The 13313-nt window shown below is 40.4% G+C and overlaps 1 protein-coding gene across 6 annotated transcripts in view; it reads left to right on the forward strand.

The window, feature by feature from the left end:
* Positions 1 to 13313, forward strand: part of RBM47 (RNA binding motif protein 47) — a 142136-nt gene that overhangs the window by 114131 nt on the left and 14692 nt on the right. For all 6 annotated transcript variants that reach the window (XM_060778443.2, XM_060778450.2, XM_060778449.2 and 3 more), the window contains exon 2: positions 11415 to 12589. In XM_060778443.2, the coding sequence (XP_060634426.2) occupies positions 11446 to 12589 (1144 nt within the window). In that variant the 5' untranslated portion in view covers positions 11415 to 11445. The remainder of the gene's footprint in view (positions 1 to 11414; positions 12590 to 13313) is intronic.

Consider the following 13313-nt stretch of genomic DNA (forward strand, 5'->3'; position numbering starts at 1 on the left):
AAGGTCCTTAATGGTTTGTGGTGTGTGTCTGTGCAAACTCTACTACAGGCTGAACAATATTCATTCCATGAGAAGATCAGCCTACTAACAACACATCTATCCTACTAACAACACATCCATCCTACTAACAACACATCCATCTGCTCATTCGTTTTTATCTAGTTGACTGTCATGACTAAGTTCCCATTCATAAACATATCCAAATGGAGAAGGAAATGATAAACTGAGTTGTGTCTTATCAGTGTACTCATTAACATTTTGATACATTTTATATACATGTTGATACATTTATATACATTTTGATACATTTAATATAGCTTGAATGAAAATGTACCATAATTTATGAAACTACATCATATGGAGTCATACTGTTGGTCCAAGCTTCTCACTTATATCCGCTCTGGCTAGTAGCATCTCTATTTCATTTCAGATAGTGGCATTTTCCACAAAAAGGTATACACAGGAGTAATGTTTTTTCTCATAGCCAGTAACTAGGAAAACACACTGTATCCCATTGTCACACTGCACTTTGTTGTGAAATCTTTTAAGTATCACATTCTGAACTGAATACCAAAAAAATCCATATTTCTTTGATTGTAACATGCTATCGATTGTAAGATGCACCCTAATTTCGGTACCACCACCACCAACAAAATACATAAGATAAACCTGCATTTCTAAGGTACACCTCATTTTTAGATATGTTGATATATGGAAAAAAGTGTGTCTTGAAATTGAAGAAAAACAGTATGCCAGCTGTTATCTCTAGGACGCAGAGCAATGGCTTCAAACTACATGAAAGGAGATTCCATCTGAACATTAGGAACAACTTCCTGACTGTGAGAACTGTTCAGCAGTGGAACTCTCTGCCCCGGAGTGTGGTGGAGGCTCCTCCTTTGGAGGCTTTTAAGCAGACGCTAGATGGCCATCTGTCGGGGGTGCTTTGAATGCGATTTTCCTGCTACTTGGCAGGGGGTTGGACTGGATGGTCCATGAGGTCTCTTCCAATTCTATGATTCTATGATTCTAAACTTCACGATTGGGTTTTAGTGTAAATATATTTATTCTCATCCTTGATCATCATCATAGCCGAATATGATTGTTGTCCAATTATAGGATCTTGGTGGTGGGTCCGTAGGTGACTGTATAGACTTATTCTTGATCCGCATGTTCTTTCGCAATGAGGACATTGATTTCCAGATGGAAGGTGGTTGCGACAAGGGTTGGCTTGATGTACCTTCCTCTTGACACATTTCTCCCTTTTGCCCTCCATTCGTGCCTCTTCAAAATCCACAACACTGTTGGTAACAGCTGACCTCCAGTTCGAAAGCTCAGGACTTCCCAGTTCTTGGTGTATTTGCATAATTTTTAAGGTTAACTTTAAGCCCATCTTAAAGGATACAGTATATGGAAAACAAAACATACTGTCAACACAACCCTTGCCACGACTAGTTCTAGCTCAGCCCTAGACATTGTTGAATATAGCCTTATTTTTCCTACCAATTACCCAGGTCACTTCCTCTAATAGGCTCCGGAAATGAACAGCCATAGACCTGTACCTATTATTGTTGTTGCCTACTATAGCACTGCACTTAATTCCCGGGCCCCCTAGAATTTTTGAGCTTGCACTAATCTCAGGCTGGCCTTTTAAATTGCCTTGAACAGGCAGGATTACTCTTAATATATATGTGTTATGGCAACAATTTTTATGCTGATATTGTTTTGTTAATCTTATGTTTATGTTGTTTACTCTGTATGTATTGATGTTGTTACTTGGAAACTGCATTAAGTCCCCTCAGGGAGATGGAGTGGTATATAAATAAAGTTGTTGTTGTTGTTGTTGTTATTATTATTATTATTATTATATTATTATTATTATTATTATTATTATTATTATTATTATTATTTTAAATGCAAGGATTTCCAGGGATGGTTTTACTGTGTAACAATATATTCAGACAGAATATTCTGTGGCTGTTTTCTTCTAAGCAACTAGCTGTCCCCTGCCACGCGTTGCTATGGCCCAGTCTGTTGATCTGGAAAATAAAGTAATGAGAAAGTCTTGGTTTCTAATATATGTGATTTCCTTATGCTTGTGGGTAAACAGTATTTCTTGCTGTTTCTTTGTCAGTGTTGATGTGGAGAGTGTCTGGTTTGCCCACTCTGGAGCATGCAACATATAATTGTCCTTCTTTAGGGGTCCCTTTCAAATCTATGATACCATATCTCTATGTGTGTGGATCATATATCTATCTCTATTCCTAGATGGCTCTTTGTCAGGAGGACTTTGATTATGCTTTCTTGCCCTGATGAAGGGAGTTGGATTGGATGGCCTTAAGTATTTTCTGTTGGTCATGGGGTTCTGTGTGGGAAGTTTGCCCCAATTCTGTCATTCGTGGGGTTCAGAATGCTCTTTGCTTGTAGGTGAACTGTGAATCCCAGTGACTACAACTCCCAAATGTCAAGGTCTATTTCCCCCAAACTCCCTATTTGGGCATATGGAATATTTGTGCCAAGTTTGGTCCAGATCCATCATTGTTTGAGTCCACAGTGATCTCTGAATGTAGGTGAACTACTACTCCTAAACTCAAGGTCAATGCCCACCAAACCCTTCCAGTATTTTCTATTGGTCATGGGAGTTCTGTGTGCCAAGTTTGGCTCAATTCCATCATTGGTGGAGTTTAGAATGCTCTTTGATTGTAGGTGAACTATAAATCCCAGCAACTACAACTCCCAAATGACAATATCATAATTTTTGAGTGATGGTCCCTCCTTGTGTTGTGAGACATTTTGTTGCCAAATTTGGTGTGATTTTGTTCATTGGTTCTTTTGTTTTTAAGGTACTCATTATGCACAGAGCATTTATATATATATAGATTTCAATAGAGAATGTCTGACCCTCCAGATGATATTGGACTACAAATCCCATCACCCCTGGACAACAAAGATAAAATAATGGGTGATTGTGATAACTAATCCAGCAACAACTGGAGGACCGCCATGCTCAGTATTTTTGTGTTACAGAACTTCTAGAGGGAAGGGTGGTGGTGGTCGGAAGTTCAAAAATACCAAAAAAGAATGGAGATATGCCTCAGGATTTTAAGAAGATGGCATTAAAGATCATTGTTAACCTTCTACACTGTGTCTCCTTTTTCTGTGTGGATTCCATGGCCTCTTTTTCAGGTTTGGGGAGTTTGTGATAAGAAACCCGTTTAGCTGTTCCTCTTTTGTGAAATCCTCATGCGGCATCTCTCCTTGATTCATACACTGTGTTCTGCTCTTTAAATACACCTCGCTTGGGAAACGTATTTACAGAAGAGCAGACTGCTGCCCACCAGCTATTGTTTCCTTTTCAATTTAAGTCCTTGACACGGCTGAAACCAGCCAACCCATAAGGCTTGTAATGTCACCTCTTTTAAAAATAGCTGAAGCAAAAAGTGTTTGGAAGCAAACTGGAATTTAATGCTGAATAAAACATTAGGACAGTTATAGAAATAGGAGGATAACTGCAAAGGTTTAATAACAAAATGGAGACAGTATATCATTTTCATCCTATTTTTCTATGGATACATTTATATACTAGCCGCGTTCCACGCGTTGCTGTGGCCCAGTCTGGTGATCTGGAAAATAAAGTAATGAGAAAGTGTTAGTTTCTAATATATGTAATTTCTTTATGCTTATGGGTAAACAGTATTTCTTGATGTTTCTTTGTCAGTGTTGATATGGAGATTGTGTGGTTTGCCTACTCTGGAACATGGAACATATTATTGTCCTTCTTTAGGGGTCCCTGTGTGTGTGTGAATCATATATAACTATCTATATCTATGGCTGGATGGCTCTTTGTCAGGAGGGCTTTGATTATATTTTCTTGCCCTGGTGAAGGGATTTAGACTGAATGGCCTTAAGTATTTCCTGTTGGTCATGGGGGTTCTGTGTGGGACAGAACCCCAATTCTGTCCTTCATGGGGTTCAGAATGCTCTTTTATTGTAAGTGAACTGTGAATCCCAGTGACTACAACTCCCAAATGTCAAGGTCTATTTCCCCCAAACTTCATCTGTGTTCATATTTGGGCATATTGAGTGCTTGTGCCAAATTTGGTCCAGATCCATCATTGTTTGAGTCCACAGTGCTCTCTGGATGTAGGTGAACTACAACTCCCAAACTCAAGGTCAATGCCCACCAAACCCTTCCAATATTTTCTGTTGGTCATGGGAGTCCTGTGTGCCAAGTTTGGTTCAATTCCATCGTTGTTCAGACTGCTGTTTGATTGTAGGTGAACTATAAATCCCAGCAACTACAACTCCCATATGACAAAATCATAATTTTTTGAGTGATGGTCACTCCTTGTGTTGTGAGATGTTTTGTTGCCAAATTTGGTGTGATTTCGGTCATTGGTTCTTTTGTTTTTAAGGTACTCATTATGCACAGATCATATAGATCAATAGATAGATAGATAGATAGATAGATAGATAGATAGATAGATAGATAGATAGATATCCTGGCAAAGCTTGGAAAGAGAAGTTGTTTAGTGGGGTGGGTTTTGGACTACAATTCCCATAATTGCTCCATCAGTTGAAATTTTCTCGGAAATGGAGTAAATAAATTGTAACCTTTCCAAACTCTGAACTAGAACTAATACTAGGGTATTAGCACACTCATGATCCAGACAGCAATTTTTCCTGTAATGTAGATTGACTTATGTGTTCGGTGTGCCTAAAATCAAAGAGAGTTTGTCTGAAGAGCTCTATGCACAATGTAGTGGCCGGTGGTGGTTTCAATGGGCTACAATTGCATTACTACCCCTTGCTTGTGGAGTACCTGCAAATCCTTCAGCCTTTTCTCCATGTCACAAAGAAAACATATATTGTTGGGGAGAAAAGAGGAAATGACTGCTTAAATACTCTGCCAGATGGCAGGAGTAGTTCTTTCCCGTGTCAGTCATACAAGGTATTGCCTGATCTACAAAGGCATTGATTAATAGTTTTGTTAATTAGTTTTTTTCCTCGTTTGCATCTCATTTAAGACTTTACTGACAGGGCCTCTTCACCCAGTAAGTTTGCTTTCTAGAATATGTACAATCAACAGACAGACAGCCTGCCCATTGTCACTGTGATTGTGTTTACTGTAATTTTATATCGTTATGCATTCATATGTTTTATGTAATTATGATGCTGTTTATTGTTTTCCTTTTAGGTTTTATTTTGCTATAATTTGTTGCTTGGGTTTGGCCTCATGTAAGCCCATCGGGGAGATGGTGGTGGAGTATAAATAAAGTTTATTATTATTTATTGTTATTTGAAAGCATGCAACTCCATCACATCAAAGGCTGCCACGTCAACATCACTTTGAAGTTTATCAACATTGCATTTTAACGTTTTTATATAGCGTGGATAAAATAAATAGTTACCCATCAGTAAATTGGTGGGCGATGCACATACCCAAATAACCTCATAGTGAAAAACTCACCAAATGAACAACAAATGAAAAGGCAAATTGAAAGAGAAACACCGAATATGGGATAGTAAAGATAAAGGTTTTCCCCTGACTTTGTCCAGTCGTGTCCAGCTCTGGGGGTTGGTGCTCATCTCCATTTCTAAGCCGAAGAGCCAGCATTGTCCATAGACACCTCCAAGGTCATGTGGCCAGCATGACTTCATGGAGCGCCCTTACCTTCCCGCTGGAGTGGTACCTATTGATCTACTCACATTTGCATGTTTTCAAACTGCTAGGTTGGCAGAAGCTGGGGCTGACAGAGGAAGCTCATGCCACTCCCCATATTCGAACCTGCAACCTTTCAGTCATCAAGTTTAGCTGCTCAGCGGTTTAACCCACTGTGCCACCGGGGGCTCCGAGTATGGGATATTACATGCCAATTTCACCAAAAAACAGTATCCTATATTTAGCTTGTTCACTTTAATTAAGAGGTCCTCAAACTATGGCCCGGGGGCCGGATACGGCCCTCCAAGGTCATTTACCCGGCCCTCGCTCAGGGTCAACTTAAGTCTGAAACGACTTGAAAGCTCACAAGAACAACAACAATCCTATCTCATCAGCCAAAAGCAGGCCCACACTTCCCGTTGAAATACTAATAAGTTTATATTTGTTAAAATTGTTCTTTATTTTAATTATTGTATTGTTTTAAGTGTTTTTGCACTACAAATAAGATATGTGCAACGTGCATAGGAATTCATTCTTTTTTTTTCAAATTATAATCCGGCCCTCCAACAGTTTGAAGGACTGTGACCTGGCCCTCTGTTTAAAAAGTTTGTGGACCCCTGCTTTAATTGATGTATTAAATTAGTTTAATTGATGTATTAAATTAATTAAATATTTTCTGATTATCAACGTGCAATTCTTTAAAAGAACTTGAATTTGCTCAGTTAAGCAACAGCATCCTAAACTTTATACTCTTAACAATTGGAGCGTTTAGGGAGGTTCCAGACAGCACTTTAACTCGGGATCAATTACGTGCCCGGGCTGAAGTCTACACACATCCCATAAAGCATGTGCTTTCTGGGGCGGGTGTACAGATGTCCTCCTGGAACCTTCCGGGAGGACAGGGAGACAGCCTCCCTTCTCCCAAAAACCCTTTAAAATCATTTAAAAAAACAAAATAACTTACCTGGCCACCATTAAAGTGTTGCTGAAGCTATGCTGGCATTTAAGAATGACACGCCAGGAGAAGGGGGGGGGCAAGAGCAATTTTCCTTCTCCCCGACTTCTCCTGGTGTATCATTGTTACACGCCAGGAGAAGGCTGTAAGCAGGGAAATGCTCACCCTGTAAGTTATTTTATTTTTTAAACGCTTTGGGGGGAGCTGGGGGGGGTGGTGCCTTCGCAGGACTTCTGAGGGGGAGTTAAGACAGTAGCCATAGTGGGTTCGACCCACGCCTTTCAAGAAGATTCGGATCTGCCCCACTATGACATTACCTCTGCACAAAACAGTGTTTTTCTGCTTTGTGCCAAATGCATTCGATTTTGCATGCAGTGTCGTTTTGATGAGCCCCACAAATATCCAGGAGGGTGTGTGTTTTGTGTCCTGTCTGAATGGGCCCTTAGTGGGGAAAATTTTGACTGCAAACTACATGAGAAGCACATGAGCATTCTTATTTGTATTCAATTTTGTTCTTTGGGAAAGGAAAAGTTTTAGGAAATTTCTGTACTTCTATTCCTTTTTTTTAAATATTGTGTGTTTCAGAAAGATGGGCCCAGTGTACAACTGTATTTTGAAAAGGTTTGTCTGATTTGACATTCATGTCATAACTAATATGGAGAACCATCATTACTAAATTTAATGGGAAGGCCATAAATAAATGGCCATGTCAATATTTTATAACCCCTTTTTTCACAGAGGCTTTTTATACAAACTGGTGGTATTGGGGAACTGCACTGCAGCTGGGATGGAAAACAATTTCCCATCTTCTGCAGAATCAGTTTTTTTGCAAAAAGAATGTTAAATGACAATAAGTCTTTATGTGAAATACGGTGCAGATTCTGTTATTAAAATTAACTCTGATCAAAAATGACCTTGAGAAAATGGCAGTATAACAAGAGTCATCCCAGGGCCTTGTAATATTTTTAGTGTTGACGTATTAGACCTTTAATCCCCTTTTCCTCTCCCACACTCAGAAATCATATACTGATAGCCTTATTTTCAAATACGGTACAGTATTTTAATTTATTTTAAAACTACAGATGTTCACTACTATATTTATGTTCGATTGCAAATTTCACTAAGTTATACAATATGTGTTGAAATATTTGCGCTGAACAGTGCTTTGTTTCCCTGCTTGCAGTACATTGTGATAGATCTGTACATACAGATTGACTCAGAAAGAGTTCATAAATATATGGCCTTTTATTTTAAGTGGAGGCATAGACTAGATCAGGGGTCCTCAAACTTTTTCAATAGAGGGCCAGGTCACAGTCCCTCAAACTGTTGGAGGGCCGGACTATAATTTGAAAAAACATGAATGAATTCCTATGCACACTGCACATATCTTATTTGTAGTGCAAAAAACACACTTAAAATTAAAATGAAGAACAATTTTAACAAATATAAACTTATTAGTATTTCAATGGGAAGTGTGGGCTGCTTTTGGCTGATGAGATAGGATCGTTGTTGTTGTTGTTGTTGTTGTTGTTGTTGTTGTGTGCTTTCAAGTCCTTCAGACTTAGGTTGACCCTGAGCAAGGGCCAGGTAAATGACCTTGGAGGGCCGTATTCGGCCCCCGTCCTTAGTTTGAGGACCCCTAGACTAGAGGAACGCAATCCTTTCTTGCATCTTGATTATCTTCCTTTGTAATAATCAAATGGATAGGAATTCAGCCATGCCAATGTAAACATATAACTGAATCATTTGCTGTTTTTCTACAGCAGCAAAGGCAGACCATGGATATAGAAGTTTGACTAGTGCTTTGCAAAATTAGTTAACGGCTGCTTTTGTGCATAGGCAATTTTCGTTCCCAATCATATTTGAGTGCTTTTGACCTGCTGTTGAAAGCATCAGTTCTTTCTCTAAAGCAGCAGTTCCTAAAGTGTGCTCCGTGGAGCCCTTGGGACAAGGCATACTGAGGGGCTCTGCACTGTCCTCCTCCTCTTTCCTCCTCCTACTGCTTTGAGTGCATGTGGGGCTTCTCCCCTCATTCCTCCTCCTTTTCCCCTCCTCTCACTCTCACCACCAAGACAAGCATGGTTGGTGGGGACGAGGAAGAGGGCATTCTTAGTGGTGGCCTTCTGACTTTGGTACTTCCAAGGATGATTAGGCAAACCCCCACATTGCCCTCCTTTCGCAGGGATTTGAAAACCAGAATGTTTCAGTTTGCATTTGGGAACTTCTAGTCCCTAGTATAAATGCCCAATCCGTTGTTGTTGTTGTTGTTCATTCGTTCAGTCATTTCCGACTCTTCATGACCTCATGGACCAGCCCACGCCAGAGCTCCCTGTCGGCCGTCACCACCCCCAGCTCCTTCAAGATCAATCCAGTCACTTCAAGGATCCCATCCATCCATCTTGCCCTTGGTCGACCCCTCTTCCTTTTCCCCAGCATAATTGTCTTCTCTAAGCTTTCCTTTCTTCTCATTATGTGGCCAAAGTACTTCATCTTGGCCTCTAATATCCTTCAATGAGCAGTCAGGCTTTATTTCCTGAAGTATGGACTGGTTGGATCTTCTGGCAGTCCAAGGCACTCTCAGCACTTTCCTCCAGCACCACAGTTCAAAAGCATCTATCTTCCTTCACTCAGCCTTCCCTATGGTCCAGCTCTCACATCCATAGGTGACTATGGGGAATGCCATTGCTTTGACTATGTGGATCTTCATTACCAGTGTGATGTCTCTATTCTTCACTATTTTATCAAGATTGGACATTGCTCTCCTCCTAAGGAGTAAGCGTCTCCTGATTTCCTGGCTGCAGTCTGCGTCTGTAGTGATCTTTGCACCTAGAAATCCAAAGTCTGTTACTGCCTCCACATTTTCTCCCTCTATTTCCCAGTTGTCAGTCATTCTTGTTGCCATAATCGTGGTTTTTTTATGTTTAGCTACAACCCAGCTTTTGTGCTTTCTTCTTTCACCTTAATTAGAAGGCTCCTCAGCTCCTCCTCATTTTCGGCCATCAAAATGGTGTCATCTGCATATCTAAGGTTGTTAATGTTTCTTCCAGCAATTTTTACCCCAGCCTTGCATTCATCAAGCCCCACATATCACATGATGTGTTCTGCATACAAGTTGAATAGGTTGGGTGAGAGTATACAACCCTGCCATACGCCTTTCCCAATCTTGAACCAGTCTGTTGTTCCATGGTCAGTTCTTACTGTTGCTACTTGGTCATTATACAGATTCCTCAGGAGAGAGACAAGGTGATTTTGTATTACCAATCCCTAGGTTTTCTAATAATACTCTTCATCCAATACCTGGTCCTATAATATGCTGCTTGCACTATCCCATGCCCGGCCCTTTTATAGCCTGGTCATGCCAATTGAACCACTGGCAATAGGTTTTGTTGAATTTTGTTTTGATTGAGTTTTAACACAGCTCCTTTATACTATTATATTTTATTGAATTGTGCTTTTATCTGGATTGTTATATTTAACTATGTTTTATTTTAATTTGTGTTTTTGCTTTGATGGGAGTGAATAGTCCTTGGTTGCCATCCTGCTTATGTAGTTGTCATAGGTATCGAAGCAGGGAGATGGATCATGTATGCACTTTTTGATTTTCTGTCTTTACTACTGCACTCTATAAAACTTGTGAATCAAGGGGTCCTGTTCATCTAGCAATGGGGATTTAACCTGATCACTGGCCGGGCATGGTCTGGGGTGAATTGTTGTTTAGGATTGTAGTCGTATCATTGGTTGTGATGGGATCCTAGATTTCGTCAGGGAAAGGGCCGAAATGCTTCTGTCTGTATACTATTTGCTGCATCATTTACCACCAATAAAGCTTATACAAAAGCAGTAACATATGTCATTGTTCAGTCCTAGATAAACTCTTGGAGAGGCCTGAAATTGCATCCTATTCCAGCACAGAACAGCCACAAAATTTTATTACCTGCATTTTCTTTATTGATTCTTTTTGTTTGTAGTTTTCTATAGAATAGCCAGGACAAATTGGGTATCCTTTATCTGAAATGCATTGGAACAGAAGTGTTAGGGATTTTGGATTTTAATGGGTAGTGGAGTACCTGTGTTTCCATATATGTACATAATGAGATATCTTGGAGTTGGGACACAAATCTAAACACCAAATAAGCATATGTTTCACATATATCTTATGCAAATAGCCTGAAGGTAATTCTAAGACTAGGATGCGAAACAATGGCTTCAAAATGCAAGAAAGGAGATTCCATCTGAACATTAGGAAGAACTTCCTGACTGTGAGAGCCGTTCAGCAGTGGAACTCTCTGCCCCGGAGTGTGGTGGAGGCTCCTTTTTTGGAAGCTTTTAAACAGAGGCTGGATGGCCATCTGTCAGGGGTGATTTGAATGCAATATTCCTGCTTCTTGGCAGGGGGTTGGACTGGATGGCCCATGAGGTGTCTTCCAACTCTTTGATTCTATGATTCTATACGTGAATTTTGTGTATGAAACAAATAGTCTGAGCCATAAGAAAAAAGGTGTTACTGTCTCAGCCATCCATATGGATGATTTTAGATTTTGGAGTATTTTGAATCTCAGAGTTGCAGATAAGGGATGTTCAAGCTGTATCACCATATAGTACTTTTCTCCTCCCCATCTACCTACCTTGTTTAAAGATAGAAAATTTTGCAAAATTTAGTGTTGCGTAAAAAGTGGGTTATAGTTGCATCTTACATTGAAAATGTTGCTCTGCATATTTGTTCCTTAGCAAACACATTCTCACCCACGAAAATAGTTTAAAAATGAATTAATGTTCTTTTTTAAAAATCTCTTTGTCTAGGTATCCCTACATTTTGAATGATCAGAACATAATGACAGCTGAAGATTCAACCGCTAGGATGAATAATGATTCCTCCAAAATGCAGGCAAATAAAGTCCAGATTCCCGAAGAACTGGCAAACGTGCCAAACGGACCTGCACTAATACAACTTATGGAGCGCACAGGATATAATCTGGTTCAAGAGAATGGGCAGCGCAAGTATGGTGGACCACCACCAGGCTGGGAAGGGCTTCATCCTCCTCGTGGATGTGAAGTCTTTGTCGGTAAAATTCCTCGCGATGTCTATGAAGATGAGCTGGTCCCCGTGTTTGAGACTGCAGGACGGATCTATGAAATGCGCCTGATGATGGACTTTGATGGAAAAAATCGTGGCTATGCCTTTGTAATGTTCACTCAAAAATACGAAGCCAAGCGTGCCGTCAAAGAACTAAACAACTACGAAATCCGTCCCGGTAGGCTGTTGGGAGTGTGTTGCAGTGTGGATAACTGCAGGCTCTTCATTGGAGGGATCCCCAAGATGAAAAAGAGAGAAGAAATTCTAGAAGAGATCTCCAAGGTGACGGAAGGTGTGCTAGACGTCATTGTATACGCCAGTGCGGCAGATAAGATGAAAAACCGAGGATTTGCCTTTGTGGAGTATGAAAGCCACCGAGCAGCCGCAATGGCAAGGAGGAAACTGATGCCTGGGAGAATCCAACTTTGGGGGCATCAGATTGCAGTTGACTGGGCTGAGCCAGAAATAGATGTCGATGAAGATGTCATGGAGACAGTAAAAATTCTATACGTCAGGAATTTAATGATCGAAACCACAGAGGATACAATTAAAAAAGTATTCGGACAGTTTAACCCTGGCTGCGTAGAAAGGGTGAAGAAAATACGAGATTACGCCTTTGTACACTTCACAAGCCGGGAAGATGCAGTTCAGGCCATGAATAATCTCAACAACACGGAGCTGGAAGGATCCTGCCTGGAAGTGACCTTAGCCAAGCCAGTTGACAAAGAGCAATACACACGTTACCAGAAAGCAGCCAAAGGAGGCAGTGGTGGAGGAACAACAACAACTGAAGTAACTCAGCAGCCCAATTATGTATACTCTTGTGATCCATACACCCTGGCATATTATGGATATCCCTACAATGCTTTGATTGGTCCAAACAGAGAATATTTTGTGAAAGGTTAGTATATAACGTTTGGTACTTTTTTGGTGGGAATGTTTAGCATGCTTGTTTTATGGATGGGACCTCTTTCTCCTAAATATGCATTAGGTGACATGCCTTGCTCTTAAGTCAGAGGCGGCTCAACCCATTATGCAAAGTAAGCATTTGCAGTATAGTTGATTTTGCCCAGGGCGCTCTTGAGGCGCTCTTGGGGGAAAATAGACCTTGACATATGCGAGTTGTAGTTACTGGGATGTATAGTTCATCTACAATCAAAAAGCATTCTGAACTCCACCAATGATGGAATTGAACCAAATATGGCACACAAAACTCCCATGATGAACAGAAAATATATATCAGTGATTGGTTGGGGGGGGGGGGATACTGTTTGCTAACCGTTGAAAATTACCTAGGGCCGCCTCTGTCTTAAGTTACCTTAAGTCACAAAACACTGAAAATATAGTCTAATTCTCAACAGTGCCCTTTAAGGCAGCCCATAATGTGATTTCATTAAAATGACAAATCATACCAAGCTCTCTCACACTTTGTATCTCAATCCTCACCCCCTCTGATAGGAAATCTGCATCCCTCTGTTTAAAAAAGGGGAGCCCATAGCCATCCATCAATTAAGATAGGATATTGTGTATGCTCATAGAATGTGACAAACTGCATGAGTTTCTAAACAATACCAGCATTCAAAAGAGGGCAGATATCTTTCAAAATATGTTCTTCCTCCCACTGG

The sequence above is a fragment of the Anolis sagrei genome, chromosome 5 (genome assembly GCF_037176765.1).
Source record: "Anolis sagrei isolate rAnoSag1 chromosome 5, rAnoSag1.mat, whole genome shotgun sequence".
Classification (NCBI taxonomy): Eukaryota; Metazoa; Chordata; class Lepidosauria; order Squamata; family Dactyloidae; genus Anolis; species Anolis sagrei.